At 40.4% G+C, this 23,767-nt stretch overlaps 1 protein-coding gene across 2 annotated transcripts in view; it reads right to left on the bottom strand.

Annotated features, from left to right (window-relative positions):
* The window catches only part of PLAA (phospholipase A2 activating protein), a 41,627-nt gene extending 20,515 nt beyond the window's left edge, over positions 1–21,112 (bottom strand). For both annotated transcript variants that reach the window (XM_055294041.2, XM_055294042.2), the window contains exons 1-4: positions 20,504–21,112; positions 8,352–8,545; positions 1,664–1,764; positions 1,456–1,576 (exon numbers count right to left, since the gene is read on the bottom strand). In XM_055294041.2, coding sequence (XP_055150016.1) covers positions 1,456–1,576; positions 1,664–1,764; positions 8,352–8,545; positions 20,504–20,652 — 565 coding nt within the window. In that variant the 5' untranslated portion in view covers positions 20,653–21,112. The remainder of the gene's footprint in view (positions 1–1,455; positions 1,577–1,663; positions 1,765–8,351; positions 8,546–20,503) is intronic.
* Positions 21,113–23,767: the final 2,655 nt, after the last annotated feature.

The raw sequence follows: 23,767 nt of genomic DNA, 5'->3' as shown, positions 1-23,767 counted from the left end.
AAAACATATCAGTGAGTAGTAAAAATTAATTTTCAAGTTAGAGAAATCTTTTTTTCTGTTGAAAGCCTGGTAACAAAAATTTGTATTTAAGGTTTAGCAATATTTTTTTTATCACCAGTCTTTGGAAGTTATTTTATATTCATCCTATCCTCTCCAAAAACCTCCAGAAATAGTATTTTGACCCCAATAATTCATTTTCACCTGATAATTCATTTTTAATTTTTCTTCCCCAATAAGAGTAATTTATAAAATATATAATATTCAAATATAAAAAAAATATAACAAAGAGTAGCACATAAATTTAAGAACAAAACATTCTCTGAAGCTTGTGAAGTCAGAGTTCCTATGTTCATTATTTGTTGACTTAAGAGTAGCTATCACAGATTAATAATGACTTGATACATACATATATAGTATATACTGAAGCAGAAACACAAGGATGTTTAGTCATCATCCACTTTCCATCAAAAGATACTTTTTCTGTTTTTCTTTCTTTTTTTTTTTTTTGAGATGGAGTCTCACTTTGTTGCCCACGCTGGAGTGCACCAGCACTATCTCTGCTCACTACAACCTCTGCCTCCAGGGTTCAAGAGATTCTTGTGCCTCAGCCTCCCGAATAGCTGGGATTACAGGCGTGCATCACCACCCCTGGCTAATTTTTCTGTATTTTTATTAGAGACAGGGTTTCACCATGTTTGCCAGGCTGGCCTCGAACTCATGGCCCCAAGTGATCCACCCATCTCAGCCTCCCGAAGGGCTGATTACAGGTGTGAGTCACCGCGCCCAGCCAAAAGATACTTTTATCTGTACAAAGGGACTTCTTGCATATTATCTAGGGTAGTTACCAACTTTTAATGAAAAAATTCAAAAAGGAAAAGCAACACCAATTAAAATTAACAGTAAATATTTAAGTACCCTACAAATAAGTGATACTACTATTAGATAGCAGATGCATCAGTATTGGCATTATTTAATAGCTGGGCTTTAAAAAGAATACTCACCATAAACCACAACATAAACAAAGCTTGAAATTCGTTATAAAAATGTGCTTCAATATAAAGATACTAATAATGCTTTCTTCCATATATGAAGATAACACTGCTGACTGACCATCAGTAAGGCTTATGTTTAGAAGTTTCAGGCTAAAAGTATTAAAATGACAACCAAAAATATAACTATGTACCAAAAATTACATACATATACGCAGAAGCACATACACATATTATATATAGCTTATCAGACAGCTATTTATCAGTCTACACTTGGCTGTTTTATGAGAGGTTTCATTATATCTTTTTTAAAGGTATTAGATATTAACTCATCAGACAAATTACATTAACTCAATAGCTTAAATATACTAATGTTTTTCAAATATTTTCATGCTTTTAAACTTCTGAGAAAATCTGAGCAAATAAAAAGCAATGATATTATAAAACTTGTCTACCCTGATCTTACCTGAAAAAGTCCTCTCACATCTTCCAGCCTTCCACAGTTTAATAGTCTTGTCTGCTGAGCCAGTCAACATTAAGCCCTGTTCAGGTAAGATCTTTACCGCCCACACTGCAGCTGTATGACCCTGTGAGTAAAATGAGTATCAATTTAAGTTGCCACAGAATCATTCAACTTAATTATTCTTTAGAATATTTTCACAGAACTACTGTACCTGCAAGGTCATCATGCACTTGTCATTCAGCCAGACTTTAGCAGTGGTGTCCCATGAACCACTAAGTAATGTCCCAAATTTTCCAGATGATAGACTACAAACTAAGGAAAAAACATCATTGGATAACACATTTTCATATAGAAAAATGCTCAACATTGAAAGTTACTAAAGCATTCCAATTTTAAAAACACTCTTTGAAGTGGCAGTATCTTAGCTAACTAAGGCTCAATTCAGCAGAGACACATAAGAGTACAGTGGTCAAGAGCAGACTCTGGTGCCAAACTGCCTGGGCACAAGGCCTAGCTGTGCCACTTACAAGCCACGTAACTGCAGAAATACTACTCAAAATCAGATTCCTTGTCTGTAAAATGAGTGAGCAGAACTTAAGTGAGCTACACAATCCTTCCAGCTTTAACAAATCATAATAGGGAGATAATGTAAATGATTTTGAAACACTGTTTATATAAATATTTAAGGCTGCTTTCATGAAAATGACTATAAAACCTGCAGCCAAGCTCAAGGTCCAACAGTAATGAAGTGGTTAATTAAATGTCTTACTTTCTTGATGTAAAATTATGCAGGCTAAAAATTACAAATATGAAAAATTATGCCAGGCACAGTGGCTCACACCTGTAATCCCAGCACTTTGGGAGGCCAAGGCAGGCAGATTGCTTGAGCTCAGGAGTTCGAGACCAGCCTGGGCAATGTGGCAAGACCTCATCTCTACTAAAAATACAAAAAAATAGCTGGGCGTGGTGGTATGCGCCTGTGTTCCCAGCTACTTGGAAGGTTGAGGTGGGAGGATTGCTTGAGCCCAGGGCGCAGAGGTTGCAGTGAGCTGTGATCATATACCATTGTACTTCATGCCTGGGTCACACAGCAAGATCCTGTCTTTAAAAAAAAAGAAAGAAAGAAAAGAAAAATTAGCCAGGTGGAGTGGCTCATGCCTGTAATCCTAGCATTTTGAATTGAGCTCAGGAGTTTGAGACCAGCCTGGGCAATACAGTGAGACTCTGGCTCTAAAACAAAAATTTTAAATTAGTCAGACTGGTGGCACGCACCTGTTGTCCCAGTAAGAGAATTGCTTGAGCATGGGAGGTCAAGGCTGCAGTGAGCTGTGAGAGCAGCATTGCATTCTGGTATGGCCAAGAAAGTGAGACCCTCTCTCAAAAGATAAAAGAAAAAAAAAGAAAAATTATCTTAGGAAAGAAGAATATCCTTGGGGGTTGAAGCATAGCCATAAAGAACCTTGGATTGGGAAACCTTTTTCCTAGACCAGAAGGAAGCAATCACAAAAGTCTCTCTACCCTGAGCTGAGGATCCTTGAGAGAGATACTTATTTGGATTTCAGAATGGCTCTAGATTAAAAACTGTTGTCTTGCACTGCTTCCTCTTCTGAATGAGAGTGTTTGCTCTGATTATCCTATTCCTTTTCCATAATTGTATATTGGGTATGGGTGACAGCTTACTTATAAGCATCACCTCCCTGATGTTTAGAATACTTAGTGTCACTCAGAGGAGACTTTTGGATTTTTGATGAAGCTGAATCATGATGACCAGAAAGCATGCTGTGGTAACTCTTTTTGGACACATGGGAGAATGGTACTTTCCTCCTCCATTTGAAGTTAGGCATAGCCACGATACTTGCCTTAGTCACCACAAAAAATGGTAGCTGACATTTTCACTCAGACACGCTTTTGGTGTTTTTTTAAAATTGATTTTTTTAATCCTCCACTACTGTGACATTCAAGGAAGGCACATGCTTTTAAAAGCCAGTGCCTTATTATTATTATTATTATTTTTTTTTTTTTTTGAGACGGAGTCTCGCTCTGTCGCCCAGGCTGGAGTGTAGCTGCGTGATCTCGGCTCACTGCAAGCTCTGCCTCCCGGGTTCACGCCATTCTCCTGCCTCAGCCTCCCGAGTAGCCGGGACTACAGGCGCCTGCCACCACTCCCAGCTAATTTTTTTTGTATTTTTAGTAGAGATGGGGTTTCACCGTGTTAGCCAGGATGGTCTCGATCTCCTGACCTTATGATCCACCCACCTTGGCCTCCCAAGTGCTAGAATTACAGGCATGAGCCACCGTGCCTGGCCAACCAGTGCCTTATTAACCATGTTGCCCTTTGACTGCTCCAACAACTACTGAAGCATGTGTGGAGAGAAAGCCCCATTAGCCTGGGTCCCTGAGAAAATCTGATGAACACAGTCCCTTTATTAATCCATGTTGAACATGCAGGGTTAATGAGAAATACTCATATGTTACATCACTGAGATTTTTTTTTTTTTTTGAGATGGGAGTTTCGCTCTTGTTGACCAGGCTGGAGTACAATGGTGCAATCTTGGCTCACTGCAACCTCCGCATCCAAGGCACAAGTGATTCTCCTGTCTCACCCTCCCACGTGGCTTGGATTACAGGCATGCGCCACCATGCCCGGCTAATTTTTTTGTATTTAGTAGAGACGGGGTTTCACCATGTTAGTCAGGCTGGTCGCGAACTCCTGACTTCAAGTGATCCACCCGCCTCGGCCTCCCAAAGTGCTGGGATTACAGGCATGCACCACCACGCCTAGCCTGAGATCTTAATAGTTGTAACCTGGGTGCTCTTTACATTCTTCCACAAATCAGTATAATATAATTGGATAAAATACCATTTCCCAGTAAAAGAAAAAAAAAAAACAGGACTTCTTGGCAAAAGTGCTGGTTTGAGGTCTAGAGCAAGAAATGTACAAATTGAACCTAGAATATTCTGTAATATTAGAAAGCAAGGAATACTACTGAAGGTCTTATAAAGAGGTGTCGGGAGCCAATTTATAGAGGTTTCCAATGGCCAGATATGGAACAATTTGAGAACTGAAAAAAAAAAAAAAAAGATATTCAGGAAACAACTCCTTTTGAAAACCAGTAAATAAGTTGGGAGAAGGGTCAAGGCAAGCATTTATTCTGTCTTTTCTGTATAAAAGTCCCACATGGTAACCAGTTGATGTGGAAAGATCTATACAGAAAAGTGTTGGTGATCAAACGCAGAAATAATATTAGAATTACAGTACAAACATTTTGTAAACCTTAATAAAATATTGAATCTAGGCAATGATCATCAGTAGCTGCTAAAAATTACCATTACGTGAAAGGCTGATGGGAACTTTATAATGAAAGAAAGATACAATACTTGAACCCACTGATCAATCTTAATATCACAAAAAGATATTGTGTGCTTCCTGATGTGATACAATAGAAAATACAGAATACCACCTATACTGTTGCCAAAAACTTGAATCTGAACCTGATAAAGCTACTCGATCTATCTAGCAGCTTACAAGAAATATAGGTGACTGTAGAACACATTAAAGGAAACAAGGCTTTAACCAGTAAAACTGAGATTGTGGGAAATTCTACAGCTAAAATAATCTGGTTTTAAACAAGGAAAAAAGAAAGAAACCGACAGATTGAAAGATGTAGGGCTGGGCACGGTGGCTCATGCCTGTAACCCCAGCACTTTGGGAGGCTGAGGCAGGCAGATCACCAGAGGTTACAAGTTAGAGACCAGCCTGGACAACATGGATCACCAGAGGTCAGGAGTTTGAGACCTGGACAACATGGTGAAACCCCATCTCTACTAAAACTACAAAAAACTTAGCTGGACGTGGTGGTGGGCACCTGTAATCCCAGCTACTTGGGAGGTAGAGGCAGGAGAATCATTTGAATCCAGGAGGCAGAGGTTGCAGTGAGCTGAAGATCGCACCACTGCACTCCAGCCTGGGCAAAAGAGCGAGACTCCATCTCCAAAACAAACAAACAAACAAACAAACAAAAAAAAAGATGACCTTATTTGGGTCAGAATTCAAATAAACTGTAAAAAAAGATTTATGAGACAACTGGGTAAATTTGAACATTCATTGGATAGTTGACAAGAAATTAGTTTTTGTTTTGTTTTAGGTGTGATAATAATATTGTGGTTATTCTTTCTTTTTAGAGGACGAGAGTGTCCTTATCTTTTAGAAGGGTCAACAAACTAATGCCGGTGAGCCACCTGTATTTGTATACCTAACAAACTAAGAATGGTTTTTACGTATTTAAGTAATTGAGAGAAAAACAATCAAAAGCAATCTTCTAACATGTGAAAATTATATGAAATTCAAATTTCAGTGTTCACAAATGAAGATTTATTGAAACACAGACATGCTCATTCATTTACTGTCTATAGCTGCTGTGCACTACAACTGCAGAGTTGAGCCGTTATGATAGCAACCATATGGCCTGAAAAGCAGAAAATTTATTTACTATCTGATCCTTTACAGAAAAAGTTTGCCAACCCCTATTTTAGAGCCACATAATGAAGGATGTATTTATAAATGAAACAGTAGAATATCAGAAATTTTAAAATGATGTAGTGGAAGGAGGGGGAAGATGAAACAAAAATAAGACATCTCTACTTTTGTGTACATTTGATTTCTATAATAAAATTTTAAAAATCTGTATCCCTCTGTATTGAAGATTTCTCACACAAACACACATACATGCACACAAACATTTAAAAAATTCTTTCTGTTTTTGGTTGGGCACAGTGGCTCACGCCTATAATCCCAGAACTTTGGAAGACTGAGGCGGGTGGATCACCTGAGGTCAAGAGTTCGAGACCAGCCTGGCCAACACGGTGAAATCCCATCCCTACTAAAAATACAAACATGGGCCAGGCACGGTGGCTCACGCCTGTAATCCCAGCACTGTGGGAAGCCAGGTTGGGGAGATCACAAGGTCAAGAGATCGACACCATCCTGGCCAACATGGTAAAACCCTGTCTCTACCAAAAATACAAAAATTAGCTGGGTGTGGTGGCGCGCGCCTGTAGTCCCAGATACTCAGGAGGCCAAGGCAGGAGAATTGCTTGAACCCGGGAGGCAGAGGTTGCAGTGAGCCAAGATCACGCCACCGCACTCCAGCCTGGTGACAGAGCAAGACTCTGTCTAAAAAAAAAAAAAAAACCACAAAAAAGCTGGGTGTGGCGGTGGGCACCTGTAATCCCAGCTACTCTGGAGGCTGAGGCAGGAAAATCGCTTCAACCCGGGAGGCAGAGGCTGTAGTGAGCCAAGATCACAAGATCACACCACTGCACTCCAGCCTGGTGACAGACCGAGACTCTGTCTCAAAATAAATTAAAATTAAAACTAAAAAATAATTTAAAATAAAGAATTATTTTTGTTGGCCAGGCGCAGTGGCTCACGCCTGTAATCCCAGCAATTTGGGAGGCCAAGGTGGGCAGATCACGAGGTCAGGACATCGAGATCATCCTGGCTAACACAGTGAAACCCTGTCTCTACTAAAAATACAAAAAAATTAGCCGGGCGTGGTGGCAGGCGCCTGTAGTCCCAGCTACTCGGGAGGCTGAGGCAGGAGAATGGCATGAACCCGGGAGGCGGAGCTTGCAGTGAGCGGAGATCACACCACTGCACTCCAGGCTGGGCGACAGAGCAAGACTCTGTCTCAAAAAAAAAAAAAAAAAAAAAAAAAAAAAATTTTTTTTGTTTTTAGAGACAGGGTCTCACTCCATCACCCAGGCACAGCTCACTGCAGCCTCCAACTCCTGGGCTAAAGCAATTTTCTCACCTCAACTTCCTGAGTAGCTGGGACTACAAGCATGCCCCACCATGTCCAGCTAATTTTTTAATTTTTTGTAGAGATGGAGTCTTCCTATATTGCTCAGGCTGGTCTCAAACTCCTTGCCTCTAGCAATCCTTCTGTCTTAGCCTCCCAAAGTGTTGGGATTACACGTATGAGCCATGGTGCCTGGCACATTATACAAATTGTTTAAAGGAATTTAAGTGTTTATGAAAAATGTTCCAAACTATTTCATTTATATTTTTTAAGAAGTACACTTACTGCACCAATTAAGCATGTCATTCTACAATAAAGAACGGTTAAGCCACACAGAAATCCAGAATTATCACAGAATCTGCAATATACACAAATCACAGAAAATAATATTCAAATATATTAAATACTCCTCAATAATACCAGAGCCCTAAACACGTTGCTTCTGGGTCTTTAATTAAATACTTTTAGTTTGCTGAATAAATGCATTCATTGCATAAAATAGTTAAAAAACAAAGTTATGAAGTATATTCAAATTATATAGCCTCTTTTATTACTGAACACTTTACTTTTTTTTTCTTTTTTTTGAGACAGTCTCCACTCTGTCACCCAGGCTGGAGTGCAGTGGCAGGATCTCGGCTCATTGTAACCTCTGCCTGCCAGTTTCTAGCCATTCTCGTACTTCAGCCTCCTGAGTAGCTGGGATTACTGGTGGGCATCACCACACCTGGATAATTTTTGTATTTTTAGTAGAGACAGGGTTTTGCAATGTTTTTCAGGCTGGTCCGAACTCCTGGCCTCAAGTGATCTGCCTGTCTCAACCTCCCAAAGTGCTGGGATTACAGGTGTGAGCCACCGCTCCCAGCCAATAACTGAACAGATTACTTTTTACATATATAAGCATATCAGCCTTTACTGATCACAGTAAATTTGTAACAGAATTTTTACAGAACTAAGATAGCCCAAAAGGGTTTCCATTACCAAACCACAGCTACAGGTAAAACAAACTATAATAAAAACTTGAGAAAATGGATATGTAAATTTTACTTTCAAAGGGATAAAACTTCAAGTAGAAAAACACCAAAGTATTATTATACTCACCAGTATTTTTATGGCCTTTTAGAATATAAAGTGGCATTGGACTGTCCAGTGAGAAAATGCATATATTGTGGTCATTTCCACCAGTGGCAATTAGGCCATGAGGGTAGATGTCACTTGATGGTATGATGCATACACAAGATACAAAATTGGAATGGCCACTCATACAGTGCATTTCTGTAAAGCCCCTGTTTGGACTGGAAAGACAAGATAATTAATAGATACATATTCGTACCCTGACTTAGCCTAGGACATAAACTGTCAAAGCACTCATTTTCATTTAGTGTCCAGACAAACTTTAGAGTATATACTATCTTAAGAATCCATTGTTTTAAATTGAACCTTACATAATTCATATGAACTACCATAGAGAATTATATTAGATTAAGAGAAGTTTGTCTAGTGTTTCACTGAGAAGAATACATTAACACAGAGAACGAGGAAAAAAGAAAGGGCAATAAATAGTCATGACTGGGTTTTTTCTCAATCTCCATCTTCACTTCGACACATTAGTGACTGTTACCCTAAGAAATCCCTGGTTAAACGAAACATACATGCAATTAAGACAATGAAATTTATTATTAAGAAGGCCTAAATATACTGAGGACTTTTTCACATTATGAAGCATTGACTTGGTGCCCAGTAGTACAGTACAGTATGTGTTTCTACATAGCTAGAACAAGGGTGTCAAATCTTTTGGCTTCCCTGGGCCACACTGAAGAAGAAGAATTGTCTTGAGCCACACATAAAATATACTAACACTAATGATAACTGATAAGCTAAAACAAACAAAAAAAAACCCCACCTAATACAGAAATATATAAATGGCTACAGTATATTATATAATATATAATGTTATATATAATTATATATATCAATGAACACAGTACATTAATAATTGCATTGGGATTAAAATGATTACCAATTTGTTATATATTATATCAATCACTTAGCATCACTGCCTTACTTAACAAGTTCAACCAGCAGATTATGATTTACTATGTAGAAAGCAATAAATTAGCTGCTGAGAGGGATAAAAAGAATTATATCCCTAACTCAGCTAAATCAAAGAGTTTGCAGTCTAGTTGAAGAAGACAAGTGCACATGAAGAGGTAAGACTCCCAGATAAAGACTAAACAAACTCATCTATTTTCACTTCCTTCCCAAATCCCACTAAAAACAATAAATACTTATGTTTTTTAATAAAGGCTTAATTAAACCCACAAGGCCAAGGAGAATGAAAAAAAAAAAAATACATGAATACAACTTTGAATATTTAAAGCTTACAGAAAAGCAGTAAGGGCCTTAGAAAACCTGAGTCCTAGCAGGCAGCAGGACAACCGAAGAACCAATTCACCAACAAAGGGCTTAAGAACTAGAGAATATTCTGGGAAGTCAGCAGAGTCGGAAGCACCAGGCATCTGTCTTCCCACCTAGACAACGATGGCACTGGCAGAATCTGTCTGATGTAACTGTTATGAAACTTTGCAGTCAGTTGAATGCTTGCAACTTCTAGGGAAAGGCTTGGATTGTAAATTGAGGTTAATTTTGATCAATGCTTGCTCTTGGCACAGTAGCAGTTACCCACACCTCACCCTTCTAGCCCCATGGCAGGCAGTCATGCATCTGTTCCCAGAGAACCTTGCTCACAGTTGTAGGAACTAGGGTTGGCCAAAAGGATCCTGTCCTCCAAATATCAGAGATCTGTTCTCTGATCACTGATTGCTGCTTTGATCACAGAGCAACAACAAAGAGGCAGGCAGCCATTGTTGTTGCACCTCACCCCATTGATGCAGGCTTCTACCTCTTGAGCTAAAGTGACTTCCAAGAGGATTTAAAAGGCTGATGCCCGGCCGGGCACAGTGGCTCATGCCTGTAATCCTAGCACTTTGGGAGGCCGAGGTGGGCAGATCACCTGAGGTCAGGAGTTGGAGACCAGCCTGGCCAACATGGTGAAACTCCGTATCTACTAAAAATACAAAAATTAGCTGGGCGTAGTGGCAGATGCCTGTAATCCCAGCTACTAGGGAGGCTGAGGCAAGAGAAGCGCTTGAACCCAGGAGGAGAAGGTTGCAGTGAGCCAAGATTGCGCCACCGCACTCCAGCCTGGGGGAAAACAGCAAGACTTCGTTTCAAAAAATTAAAAAAAAAAGGCTGATGCCCATTCCCCTAACACCTTCATCTTCCTCTTCTGGGAGCAAGATAATAAATACTAAGACATTCAAAAGGAACTACATATATGGAAAAAATTAGAAAGTGAAAGTGCATGCCCAGGGAAAAGCACAGGCTCAGAAAAGACCTGAGAAGACTATAAGTTTATATCTTAGGCTGATATTTGGAACAAAGACACCCTTCAACAACAACAACAAAAAGATAATACACAAAAACATAACGAAAAACAGCAAACCCTGGAAAAGGGGAAGAATATGATTTCTAGAGTTATCATATTACTAGATTAAATGTTCACTTTCAACAACAACAAAAAAATCACAAGGCACACAAATAAACAGAAAAGTATGGCCCATTCAAAGGAAAAATTAAGTCAATAGACACTGTCCCTGAAAAAGACCTGACAGCAGATCTATTAGACAGAGACTTTAAAACAACTGTTTTAAACATGCTCAAAGAACTAAAGGAAGATGGAGAAAGTCAAGAATATTATGCATGAAGAAAACTGAAGTATCAGTAAAGAGGCAGAAAACCTATAAAGAAACCAAAAAGAAATTATGAAGATGAAAGGTATAACTGAAATGAAATCATTCACTAGACAACTTGAAGACAGATTCAAGCAAGAAGAAATAATTAGCAAACTTGAACATAGGACAGTAGAAATTACCAAGTTTGAAGAACACAAAAAAAGACTGAAAAAACAATGAACAGAGCCTAAGGGACTTGTGGAACAACATGAAGTAGGCCAGCATACAGATTGTGGCGGTCCTAGAGAGAGGGGAAAGGGAGCAGAGAGAATATCTGGAGAAATAATGGCTGGAAACATCCCAAATTTGATGAAAGACATGAATATAAACATCCAAAGAAACTCAACAAACTCCAAGAAGATAAACTCAAAGAGACCCACACCAAGTCACATTATACTCAAACTTAAGAAAGACAGATATAAAGAATCTTGAAAGCAGTAAGAAAGAAGTGACTTATCACATACAAGGGATCCTCAATAATATAATTAGTAGATTTCTCATCAAAAACTTTGGAGGTCAAACTGAGTGCAGTAGCACACACCTGTAGTCCCAGCACCTCAGGAGATTGAGATAGGAGAACTGCTTGAGCCCAGGAGTTGGAGGCTGCAGAGTGCTGTGACCACACTCATGAACAGCCATTGCATTCCAGCCTGGTCAACATAGCAAAACCCCATCTTGAAAATTTTTTTTGGAGCATTAGCTAGGTGTGATAGTGCACACCTGTAGTCCCAGCTACTTGGGAGGCTAAGGCAAGAGGATACCTTGAGCCTGGGAGTTTGAGGCTTAAGTGAGCTATGACTGTACCACTGTATCCCTGCCTAGGCCAACAGAGTAAGACACTATTTCTTAAAAAAAAAAAAAAAAAAAAGGTGAGGGAGTTTGCTGCCACCAGACCTCCCTGTAAGAAAAGCTTAAAGGAGCCTTCTTGCACAGTGAAATGAAAACACACTAGACAGACTTGAAGCAATATGAAGAAATAAAGATCTCAAAAATGGTAAATACGATAGCGGTTTATAACTCTACCTTTTGATTTCTATGTCATTTAAGAAACATTACATAAAAAAAATTAGCCTAAAAGCTAATGATATTGTCACTTTGGTTTGTAACTCCAAATTTTTCCAACATAATTTCAGAGATTAATACATTTAAAATAATTATTACTTTACGTTTTTAGGACACAGAGTATATACGGATGTAATTCTCTGACACCAACAACCAAAAGGGGTGAAGATGGAGCTATAAAGAAGAATTTTTGTACGTTATTGAAGTTAAATGCATACATTCAAATTAGAGGGTTACAACTTTAAGATATTAAATATAATCCCCATGGTAAACACACACAAAAATAGAATATACACTAAGGAAATGGGGAAGGAATTTAAACATAAATAAACTAAGCCGGGCGCCGTGGCTCACACCTGTAATCCCAGCACTTTGGGAGGCCGAGGCGGGCAGATTACGAGGTCAGGAGATCGAGACCATCCTGGCTAACACAGTGAAAGCCCGTCTCTACTAAAAATACAAAAAATCAGCCAGGTGTGGTGGCAGGGGGCCTGTAGTCCCAGCTACTTGGGAGGCTGAGGCAGAAGAATGGCGTGAACCCGGGAGGCGGAGCTTGCAGTGAGCCGAGATTGCGCCACTGCACTCCAGCCTGGGCCACAGACTGAGACTCCGTCTCAAAAAAAGATAAAAATAAAATAAATAAATAAATAAATAAATCAACTAAACACAAAAGAAGACAGTAATGCAGGAGATGAGAGACAAAAAAAAAAAAAACAAACTTTAAGGAATATAGAAAACACAGCAAAATGGTATCAGTGATTACTTTCAATGTAAATGAATTAAACTCTCCAATCAAAAGACAGAGATTGGCAGAAACCATTTTAAAAAACATAATCCAACTCGGTGCTGTTTATAAGAGACTCACTTTAGATCCAAAGACACAAATATACTGAAAGTGATAGGATGAAACAGGATATTCCATGAAAACGGCAAACAAAGCAGGAATAGCTATACTAACATTAGACAAAATTGACCTTAAATCAAAAAAAGAAAACAGAGACAAAGAAAGATATTATATATTAATAAAAAGTTCGGTACAGCAAGGAGATATAACAATTATAAACATTTATGCACATAACATATAAAACAAAAACTGACATAATTGAAGTGATATATAGATAGTTCTACAATAATAGTTGAAGACTTCAATATCTCAATCTCAATAATGGATAGAATAATCAGACAGAAAACATGTAAGGAAAAAGAGGACTTAACAAAATAAATCACTAGAACTAACAGACATACAGAATATACTATGTGAAAACAAAGACATCTGCTACAGAAAAAAGTATGGCAATTCCTAGAAAAATTAAAAATAAAATTACCATATGACCCAGCAATTCCATTTCTGGATATATTCCCAATGGAAATGAAAGCAGGATCTTAAAGAGATATGTGTACAACCATATTCATAGTAGCATTATTCACAATAGCTCAAATGTGGCATCAACCTAAGTGTCCATCAATGGATGAATAAACAAAATGTGGTATAAACATGAAATTTTATTCAGTCTTAAAATGGAGGGAAATTCTGACATATGCTACAACATATGGAAGACCCTTGAGGACATTATGCTAAATGAAATAAGCCAGTTATAAAAAGACAAATACTATATGATCCCACTTATATGTGGAACTTAGAGCTGTCAAAATCAGAGAGACATAAAGTAGAATGGTGGTTGCCAGCGTCTGGGGGTGGAGAGAATGAAGAGTTATTGCTTAAACAGGTACAGTTTCAGTATAAAGAGATAAAAAGAGTTAAAAGATGGATGGTGGTGATGGTTACACATTATGAATATACTTAATACCATTGAACTGTACAGTTTAAAATGGTTAAGATGGCAAATTTTATGTTATGTGTATTTTATCACAATAAAAAAATTGGAGGAAAAGAATTAACAGCACTATATACCTCCAGACGTGAGGACAAAGAGGCAGGAACTAAGATAAGAAAGACTAATCGAAAGTCTTCAGAATCTGAAGCATTATGAAAAAGTCTTCAAAGAAGGGTATCTGGTAGTAACCAATTTCAACTTGTTCACTTCATTTTAGTGGGTGTTGTTTTTGTTTTTTAATCCTTTTGAAACCATTTTATCAATAAGTCCAGAGGAAGTCAAAAGACAGAACATGTTTTAAAATCTGTATTATGTAAACCACTAGATATACCCACTATGTGTAACCCTTAACACTTCAAAGCATAGATATTTGTGTGCATCTTCCGTAGTGGTCTGTGAAGTTCTTAATGGCAGAATCCCGATTAGGTTCTTTGTGTCTTCCCAAGTCCCTAGCACAATGTTTTAAATGGTTAGCATTAAGTATTTCTTAAATTGATTTTAAAAAATACTTAAGGTATTAAGAAAAAAAAAAGGGGGGGGGGGTGGTGTGCAGCTAGACAACCCAGCCAGACAACTGTCCTGCTAGCACTCAGCAAAAGTCTGAAGCTTTTTCTTCAAAAAGATGAAAATCTTTGAATGGGGGGACATAATGATAGCTGAGTCTTGGAGTGTGAAGAATGTGTATATTCCTACTGGAGCCCAAGACCAGCAAAACAAAACCCTGGAAACCACACCCTCATCCTCTAGGCAGCAGATCAGCCCAATATAATGGCCCTACCAGATAACTCAACAGTAACACTCACAACCAGCAAGCCCCATCCAGGAGCACAGATCTCCCAGGAGCTTCTTAATTCTCTACCCATAACACTGAGCACACAATAAAGATTACCAGACATCTGGGGAAAGCCTCCAGCATGAAACACAGTGATCAAAACAAATAGAGACGAGAAAAAAAAACAATATGGAGGAAAACAGACCATTAAGGAGAAAATAACTTAAAACATTTTTTTAAATTGTCATTATCATCCTTAGAGGTATAAGATATTGCGACCAGCGGCCGGGCGCGGTGGCTCACGCTTGTAATCCCAGCACTTTGGGAGGCCGAGGCGGGCGGATCACGAGGTCAGGAGATCGAGACCACGGTGAAACCCTGTCTCTACTAAAAATACAAAAAAATTAGCCGGGCGTGGTGGCGGGCGCCTGTAGTCCCAGCTACTCGGAGAGGCTGAGGCAGGAGAATGGCGTGAACCCGGGAGGCGGAGCTTGCAGTGAGCCGAGATTGCGCCACTGCACTCCAGCCTGGGTGACAGAGCGAGACTCCGTCTCAAAAAAAAAAAAAAAAAAAAAAAAAGATATTGCAACCAGGAAACAAGGACATAATTTCACAAAGTCAAGGCAACCTACTAGAGATTATAGCCAAGAAAAAAAAAAAGAAAGAGAAATTTAAAAAGCAAGTTCAATATCTGAATAAAAACAGTTCCAGAAAAAAGAAGACAGAAAAAATAATGAGAAAGCAGCCAAAGAATTAATTGAAGAACATTTCCCAGACTTTATGGACATGAGTTTTCATATTAAAAGGGTCTGCCAATGGCCTGGAACAATGGATAGAAGTAGACTGCCTTCCAGAAAGAAAAAAAAAAATAGTTCAAAAATCAGAATGGCTTCAGACTTCTCAACGGTAACACTAGAAGATGAAATACAATGGATTCCATCACAATTCTGAAAGAAAATTATTTTAAAATTAGAATGCTACAACCACTCAAATTATCATTCCAGTAGCAAGGTAAAATAAAATCACTTTCAGACTTGCAAGGTCTTAAAACATTTATTACTGATGCACTACATTTCAGGAAGCTCCTAGAGGTTATGTTCCAATAAGGCAACAAGGAAGAAAACCAACCAAGAGAAAGCTAAAGGATACTGACAATAAAAATCCAACATATGAGGTTCAAAAAAGTTATTCTGGAAACAACAATGAAGGGAAATCCCAGGATTAGCTGTGCATCAGAAGTAGACAGACCAGGTCAGAAAGTTTGCATTGTCAGGAAGAGGAAATTGTAAAATATCCAATGTATCTAAATGCTTTAAGAGGTGATTCGGTAACGAACAAAGAATTTGAAGTTGAATCAGTGATAAATACATAGAAAGCTAAGCAAATGAAAACCAAAAGAAAACAATTATTAGCCACATGAAGATCATAAAATTATTGAGGAAGAGTTATCATAGATTATTCCACAGCTTAAATTATAAGAGTCACAGCACAGAGGCCAGGCGTGGTGGCTCACGCCTGTAATCCCAGCACTTTGCGAGGCCAAGGCGGGCGGATCACGAGGTCAGGAGATCCAGACCATCCTGGCTAACACTGTGAAACTCCGTCTCTACTAAAAATACAAAAAATTACCCGGGCGCCGTGGCGGGCGCCTATAGTCCCAGCTACTCGGGAGGCTGAGGCAGAATGGCGTCAACCCGGGAGGCGGAGCTTGCAGTGAGCCGAGATCGCGCCACTGCACTCTGGCCTGGGCGACATAGCGAGACTCCGCCTCAAAAAAAAAAAAAGAGAGCACAGAAAAGATGCATATGAGATGGGGTGAGTGGAAGGCAGAAAGAGAGCTAAATTCTCATATTCTACAGTAGGAACTAATAGATTGCACCTAAAAAAATCTATTAATATAGATTAATATAATCAGATCCTATATCTGAAGATGTGTCTTCAAGTATGGGTCGTTTTTCAAAAGGCAAGGCAATATAAAGGCAAAGCTGCTGAAGTCCTATCTCACTCATCTCTCCCCACCCAGAAGTTAACGACAGACTTGGGAAATGTAATTTAGCTTGAAGCTAGCTTATAGAGGCCTGAAGTAGTCTGAAACAATGGCATGTTGCTGGCTCAGTTCAATGCCCAACCAACAGATATGTCTCCATTCTGAAGGTCCAAAGACTTTCTGGGTTTTCAAAGGGCTTTTGTGAAAAACTAGGTACCTGGTTTAGTCTGCTCTAAAACAGAACTATTTCTGCCTCCCTAGAACTAACTTTCCCCATTATTCCCAGTCCATCCCTACATTTACTACCCTGATCTAGAACCTTTCCACATACATGGAAAGCAGTGGTAAATTTCATTTGCATCAGAGGTAGACAGACCAGGTCAGATTCAGTAAGAGGCAATTCGGTAACGAACAAAGAATTTGAAGTTGAATCAGTGGTACTGATTCAAATTTACAGTGGTAAATTTCATTTACCACTTGGCTACATGGGAAAGCAAATTTCACTTACAACTTGGCTCCAAACATTTATAGCATTTCATTAACTTAATATGCTGTTATGAGCTGGGAGTGGTGGCTCACACCTTTAATCCCAACACTTTGGGAGGCTGAAGCAGGAGGGATTGCTTAAGCCCAGGAGTTTCAGACCAGCCTGGGCAATCTAGTAAGACCCTCATCTCTACAAAAATAAATAAATAAAAATTAGCTGGGCATGATGGTTCTCGCCTGTAGTCCCAGTTACTTAAGAGGCTGAGGTGGGAGGATGGTTTGAGCCCAGAAGGTCGAGGCTGCAGTGAGGCAGTGATCATGCCATTGCATTCCAGCCTGGGCAACAAAGCGAAACCCTGTGTCAAAAAAACAAAATCACACAAATATTCTATTATGGCCTCAACGTGTCCCTCGAAGTTCATGTGCTGGAAACTTAACCTTCAATGCAACCATGTTAAGTAGGATCAAGAAGGTTCTGTCCCCATGAATGGATTAATGTCATTACTGCGGGACTGGGTTAGAGAGTGGCTTTGTTACAAAAGCAAGTTTGGCCCCTCTATGCCTCTTGCTGTGTACTCTCTTGCCCTTCCACCATGGGATGATACAGCAGCAAAGAGGCCCTCTCAAGATGCCGATACCTTGATAATGGACTTCCCAGCATCCAGAACTATGAAAAATAAATTTCTTTTCTTTATAAATTACCCAGTCTGTGGTATTCTGCTACAGCAACACAAAAGAGAAGACATGTATCATGAAATAAAAATTGTTACTATGTCAGACTTGAGGACACTTTTACAACATTAAAGGTATGGTTGAGACACTTTAGTTGGCATCAATAAGAGCTTAATCACCTAATGACTACAAAACACTCTAACCCTGGGGTATCCAATCTTTTGACTTTCCTGGGCCACATTGGAAGAAAAATTGTCTTTGGCCACGCATAAAATACACTAATAATTACAACAGTTGATGAGCATTTTTTAAAATCACAAAAAAAAGCCTCATAATGTTTTAAGAAAGTTTATGAAATTTGTGTTGGGCTACTCTCAAAGCCACCCATGGGCCACAGGATGGACAAGCTTGCTAACCTAACCAGCAGGATATGAGAGACTAAATAATCTTATCTCGCTGCGCACTAGCACACACTGTGGCAAAATGCAAGTTCTTCATCAGTGTTAGATAAATACATACAGGAATGAATTTTGAAAAACAAAAACAAAAAAATCATGAGTTCGGCCAGGCGTGGTGGCTCACACCTGTAATCCCAACACTGGGAGGCCAAGGCGGGCAGATCACCTGAGGTCGGGAGTTCAAGACCAGCCTGACCAACATGGAGAAACCCCATCTCTACTAAAAATACAAAATTAGCCGGGCATGGTGGCACATGCCTGTAAGCACAGCTACTTGGGAGGCTGAGGCAAGAGAATCGCTTGATCCCTGGAGGCAGAGGTTGCAGTGAGCCAAGATCGTGCCATTGCACTCCAGCCTGGGCAACAAGAGCGAAACTCTGTCTCAAAAAAAAAAAAAAAAAAAAAAAAATCAATAGTTCAATGAACAACAAAATCACTTTTCAAATAGAGAATCAGTTCAGCCCAAAGTTCTTCAAGTTCCTGGTAAGCACAACCACTCCAGTGATGAAAGCCTTGTCAAACTAGTACAGTCCCAAAAGTTTAATGACAGGATTCCACTATTAAAACAGGTATCCTTGATTATACTCCTTATTGCAATGGTTATATTCTACTGGGCTTATGCTTCTACTGGATTCAATTTTAAAGGCAAAAACTTAATAACTGTACTCAAACAAAAAGTTCCATATTAGTATTACTAAGTAGTTTTGGATATTACAGAATTTTAGAGTTAGAAGAGATCTTTAGAGATCATCTCATTCAATTCAATACAGGAATTTGCTCTATACTATCCCTAGTCTAGTGGACCATCTTGTGTTGCTTATACTACTTCAAAAGCCTCCAAGCAAACCCACTTCTACACTTATCCCTTCCCAATCTATTCTCTACCATCAGCTAGCAGAAACTTCTCAACACAGAAATCAGATCATGTTGCTCCCTGCTTGAAACTATTTGAAGGCTTCCATCTGCAAACTCCATAACCTGGCTCTTGCCAGCCTCAAAACCTGCCCTCACCTCACAGCTAATTCTCTCCTGTTTACTCCTCCGGCTGCCTGGAATGCTCTTCCAATTCAACCCTCCCCATTTGCTCTTCCACGACCAGCTCCATCCATCTCATGCTTCAAATTCCAGCTTTAAACAAACAACTTCTCAGAGAGGCTTCCTTTAATATCTCTCTCCACCTAATTATTAACTGTATGTTTTCTTCATATGCCAGTTTTTAATTATTTATTGGCTTGTTTTTTTAATCTATCTTCCCCATCAGACTGTAAGAAAGCTCCAGAAACACTGGCAACTTGTCTGTCTATTCCTCTCCAATATCCCAAACAAAGAGGAGGCACTCAATAGTTACAACTGAATTTATGGATGGTGACTCAAATTCTGAAATCTCTAGCAGTGGGAAACCTACTAAATAACAAAATAACTAACCTCAATTTTTCTTTCTCTGAACTGCAATCTGTCTTCTACGTCTTAAATAACCTGTTACAACCAGCCAAATCAGGGCTGAACCCGTGAACTCGATCAGGACTGATTCCTAACCTTTTTTTTCTTTTTTTCTTTCTTTTTTTTTTTTTTTTGGTTCGTGAACCCTTCTGATAAATCCTTTGAAGGCAATGGATGCTCCTTCTCCTCAAGAAACAGCACATGCACAGAAACAAAACATCCGAGAGGTTTCACTCCCTCAAGACCAACACAGACCACAGACTAAAATTCTAACCTGGACGAGAAGAGGATTCAGCAATGCAATTTTTGAGAACTAAAGTCTTCAAAAATTCAATTTTAGAGAATACTACAGAGCATCTTCTTCGAAAAAAAAAAAAGGACATTTCAGATGCCTTCAAACTACCTCACTTCGGAGGGTGCAATTGGAATCAGTAAATTTTCAAGTCTAAAGGAAACCTGGGAGATCATCGTCCAAAAACTGAAGGCCCAAAAGGTAGGAGACTTGTCTGTGGTCAAGTTAGCACAACAACGCAGGTCTCCGGTCGCCCAACCCGGTGCTCTTTCCACTTAAATCTGGATGGTTTCTTAAACAGAGTTCCAGTAGTCTGAGAATTGGAAGGGAGCGGAGAGCAGAGGGAAGGCTGGAGAGAGAGAGAGACGGCAGGACTTACAGGGAAGGGTCACTCTCTTTCCACTCTCCGGGAAGCGTGCAACACAGCCAGGGGCAACCCGACTCCCAGCGCTCACCTGTCTGGGGCCCAGAGGCGGGTGGTGCGGTCTCGGGACACGGACACAAAGGCTCCCGGCGGATAGGGGCAGCATACCAGGCCCCGTACGTCCAGCTCGTGGCCCCGGAGCGAGCAGCTCAGCCGGTACCTGGTGGCGCCGCTCGTCATGGCCAGTGTCTGTCGGGCGCCCGGTGCCCGGGCACTGTGCGAGACCAGTCCGCAGGGGCGATTCGGAGAGCGCCGGGCCGCGGCCGGAGAAGGGCCTACAGGTAAGGGGCGGCCGGAGACCGGAAGAGCCCGAGAGCCGGTACGGAAGGGCGGCTGGGAAGGGGCGCGCCGAGCGGGCCGAGTGACACAGCAAGCCTGACAGGCACACCGGAATTCATCATCGGCCTCAGTCCTCCATGACGCAGAGTGTGTGCGTCCCGGCCGCCGACGCCGATGCGGAGCTGAGCTCGCTTTCCTCTCGGGCTCGAGACTCCCTGCCGAGGAAGAGAGAAGGAAGCCCGCCCTTCCACCAGGACGCCTGACCCGGGGGTCCTTCCCAAACCCGGGTTTCTTCCGACTCCGGGCCCAACAGTTTGTCGTAAATCGGGACGCGGGCCGGGACTACAATTCCCATAATGCCGCGCCAGTTGGCGTGGACAGCCGGCGCGCCGAATCGGATATTTTAAACTTGAGTCCTCCGCGCTGGGCATGGCGGAATGGCTGAGTGAGACTGTTTGGCGTCTATTGTTAGGTCATCCTCACTGCTTTTCCCTGAGAATCTCGAGGTTTTTGCAAGTTAACCTTGCTTTTCAATTAAAACGAGAAAGCTTGAGGCCAAATTGGGAACTATTAATCATTGAACTATTCCTCCGTTTCAAGTTATCCGAGTCTCCTACTCTCTGTTGTCAAATTTAGCAAATAAATACGGTGGTCCAAGTCAGTTTTTTAAAGGTATAACTACTTTTCTCTGGCGGCTTGTTAAAATGTAGATTCTGATGCAGTAGGTCTCGGTTAGAGCTGAGATACGTATTTTTAACAACCCCCCCGCCCACCCACCCGTGGTGCTACTTGCTAGTCATTATCAGACCTTATAGAGTGCCAGGGTAAACATGACCTGTCTCCTTAGTTTCCCTCCCATCCGCTATTCTCTCGCATCCAACTACACTTTTCCACAAACCTTTCTAAATTGCTAAGCCCAATTCACACTTTTCTGACTTCTCCCTTCCTAAAACTCCTACTCTAGGTTTGGAATCACTTTTCCCCTGGTTTGGGAGATCATTCTTGAAATGCTGACTTTTGATACTTCTTTGCTATCATATCCCCTCTCTGGGTGGATTATTTACTACTTTGCTTATTTCTAGAGCTGTATTCCCATATTATCTTCTCCAAACTCTAGATCTGTATTTCTAGCTATCTGTTAGAAATCTCTACCAATTAGTCCTACTTAAATTATTTCAATATTTCTCTAGCCTTTCTACCCGTTCTCTCCAGCCAATCCTATACATTAAAATATAATTATCGTTCTGAAATATACACTTAATTGTTTTTTCTCTGCTTGACAACCTCTGATGGCTTTCCATTCTTTTTTTTTTTTTTTTTTTTGAGACGGAGTGTCGCTCTGCTGCCAGGCTGAGTGCAGTGGCGCGATCTCGGCTCACTGCAACCTCCTCCTCCCGGGTTCAAGCGATTCCTGCCTCAGCTTCCCGAGTAGCTGGGACTACAGGAGCGCGCCACCATGCCCAGCTAAATTTTGTGTTTTTAGTAGAAACGGAGTTTCACCGTGTTGGCCAGGATAATCTCAATCTCTTGACCTCGTAATCTGCCCGCCTCTGCCTTCCAAAGTGCTGGATTATAAGCGTGAGCCACCACGCCCGGCCGCCTTTCCATTCTTATAGTACAGCATTACATAGGGCCTTTCACACAATCTCCCTAATCTGTTTTACTAGATTCATCTCCCTCTGTTATCTCTCTAGCGATTTCGAATTTGTCACCATTCCCTGAACACATTATGCTGTGTGCTGTCCATGTCTCTATGCTCTTTGTACATGCATTTTTTTTTAAACTTAGAATTCCACTTTCTCCATCTATCATAGTTCAACGCCAGTTTATCTTCTGGTTTCTTCCAGTTCCTCTGGGGAACTAATGCAGTTTTATTTGTTGTCAATATAGTATTTACTGCATTCTAATATATTCTTTTATGTCTGTCTTTTCTACCGGACTACATTTTATTATTATCAACATCTTTATTTTACATGAATCTTAACCATCTAGTTTACGGCCTCCTATATAATAGGAAATGTTTTTCAACTTTGTATAGTATTCAGTTTACCAATTTTCACAGTCTCTCATTTAGTTCTCACAATAACCCTGCAAGGTAGATAGTATTATTCCCATTTCACACATGAAGAATTTGCCTTGTTTAAAAAATGTTAATTTGGAGGCCATTAGGTTGAGATAGCTCCAGCTCTGGAGCCCAACTCAATGTAAACAGTAAAATGAAACTTAAGCTTAACTGACAGAAACAGACAGACCTCTAACTGTGGACTTTCCACTTTAACCAATCAAGTAAGTATATTTTCTTAGTCTTGCTTCCACCAACCTCTTATAAAAGTTTTCCTCTCATGCTGTAATTGCCCCTGTGTTCTTTTACACAGGGAAATGTGTAATTTCCCGGTGTAATTGCCTGCTGCCTTCCAAAAAACCAATGCACTGAGAACTACAATTGTTGCAGCAGGGAAAGATGAATAATCACAGGGCCAGCCAACAAGGAGGATGGGAGATATTTCTCAAATCCACCTCCAAGAATGTAGAGACTAGGTTTTTAAAGGATCGGTTGGTGGGCAGGAGGCTAGGAAATGGGAAATGCTAATTGGTGGGGTCAGGGATGAATCACAGGTGTGTCAGAACTATCTTCATGAACCTGAGACATTTCTGAGGAGTGGGGTTCACAGGTCCAGGTTGTGTCTGTTGGTCTGCCAAAATGCTAAATTTGAAAAATATCTCAAAGACCATTAATTAGGTTTCACAATAGTGATGTTATCTACAGGAGTAGTTGGCGAAGTTACAAATCTTGTGACCTCTGGTTATGTGACTCCAGGGCAGGAGGCTCTATAGAAAAGTAAGCTAATTAGGCTGGGTGAGGTGGCTCACGCCTGTAATCCCAGCACTTTGGGAGGCCAAGGCAGGTGGATCACGAGGTCAGGAGATCAAGACCATCCTGGCTAACACGTTGAAACCTTGTGTCTACTAAAAATACAAAAAATTAGCTGGGTGTGGTGGCATGCTCCTGTAGTCC

The sequence above is a fragment of the Symphalangus syndactylus genome, chromosome 9, assembly GCF_028878055.3.
Source record: "Symphalangus syndactylus isolate Jambi chromosome 9, NHGRI_mSymSyn1-v2.1_pri, whole genome shotgun sequence".
NCBI lineage: Eukaryota > Metazoa > Chordata > Mammalia > Primates > Hylobatidae > Symphalangus > Symphalangus syndactylus.
Note: the sequence above shows the minus strand (reverse complement) of the source record. Positions and strands in the feature narration are given on the sequence as shown.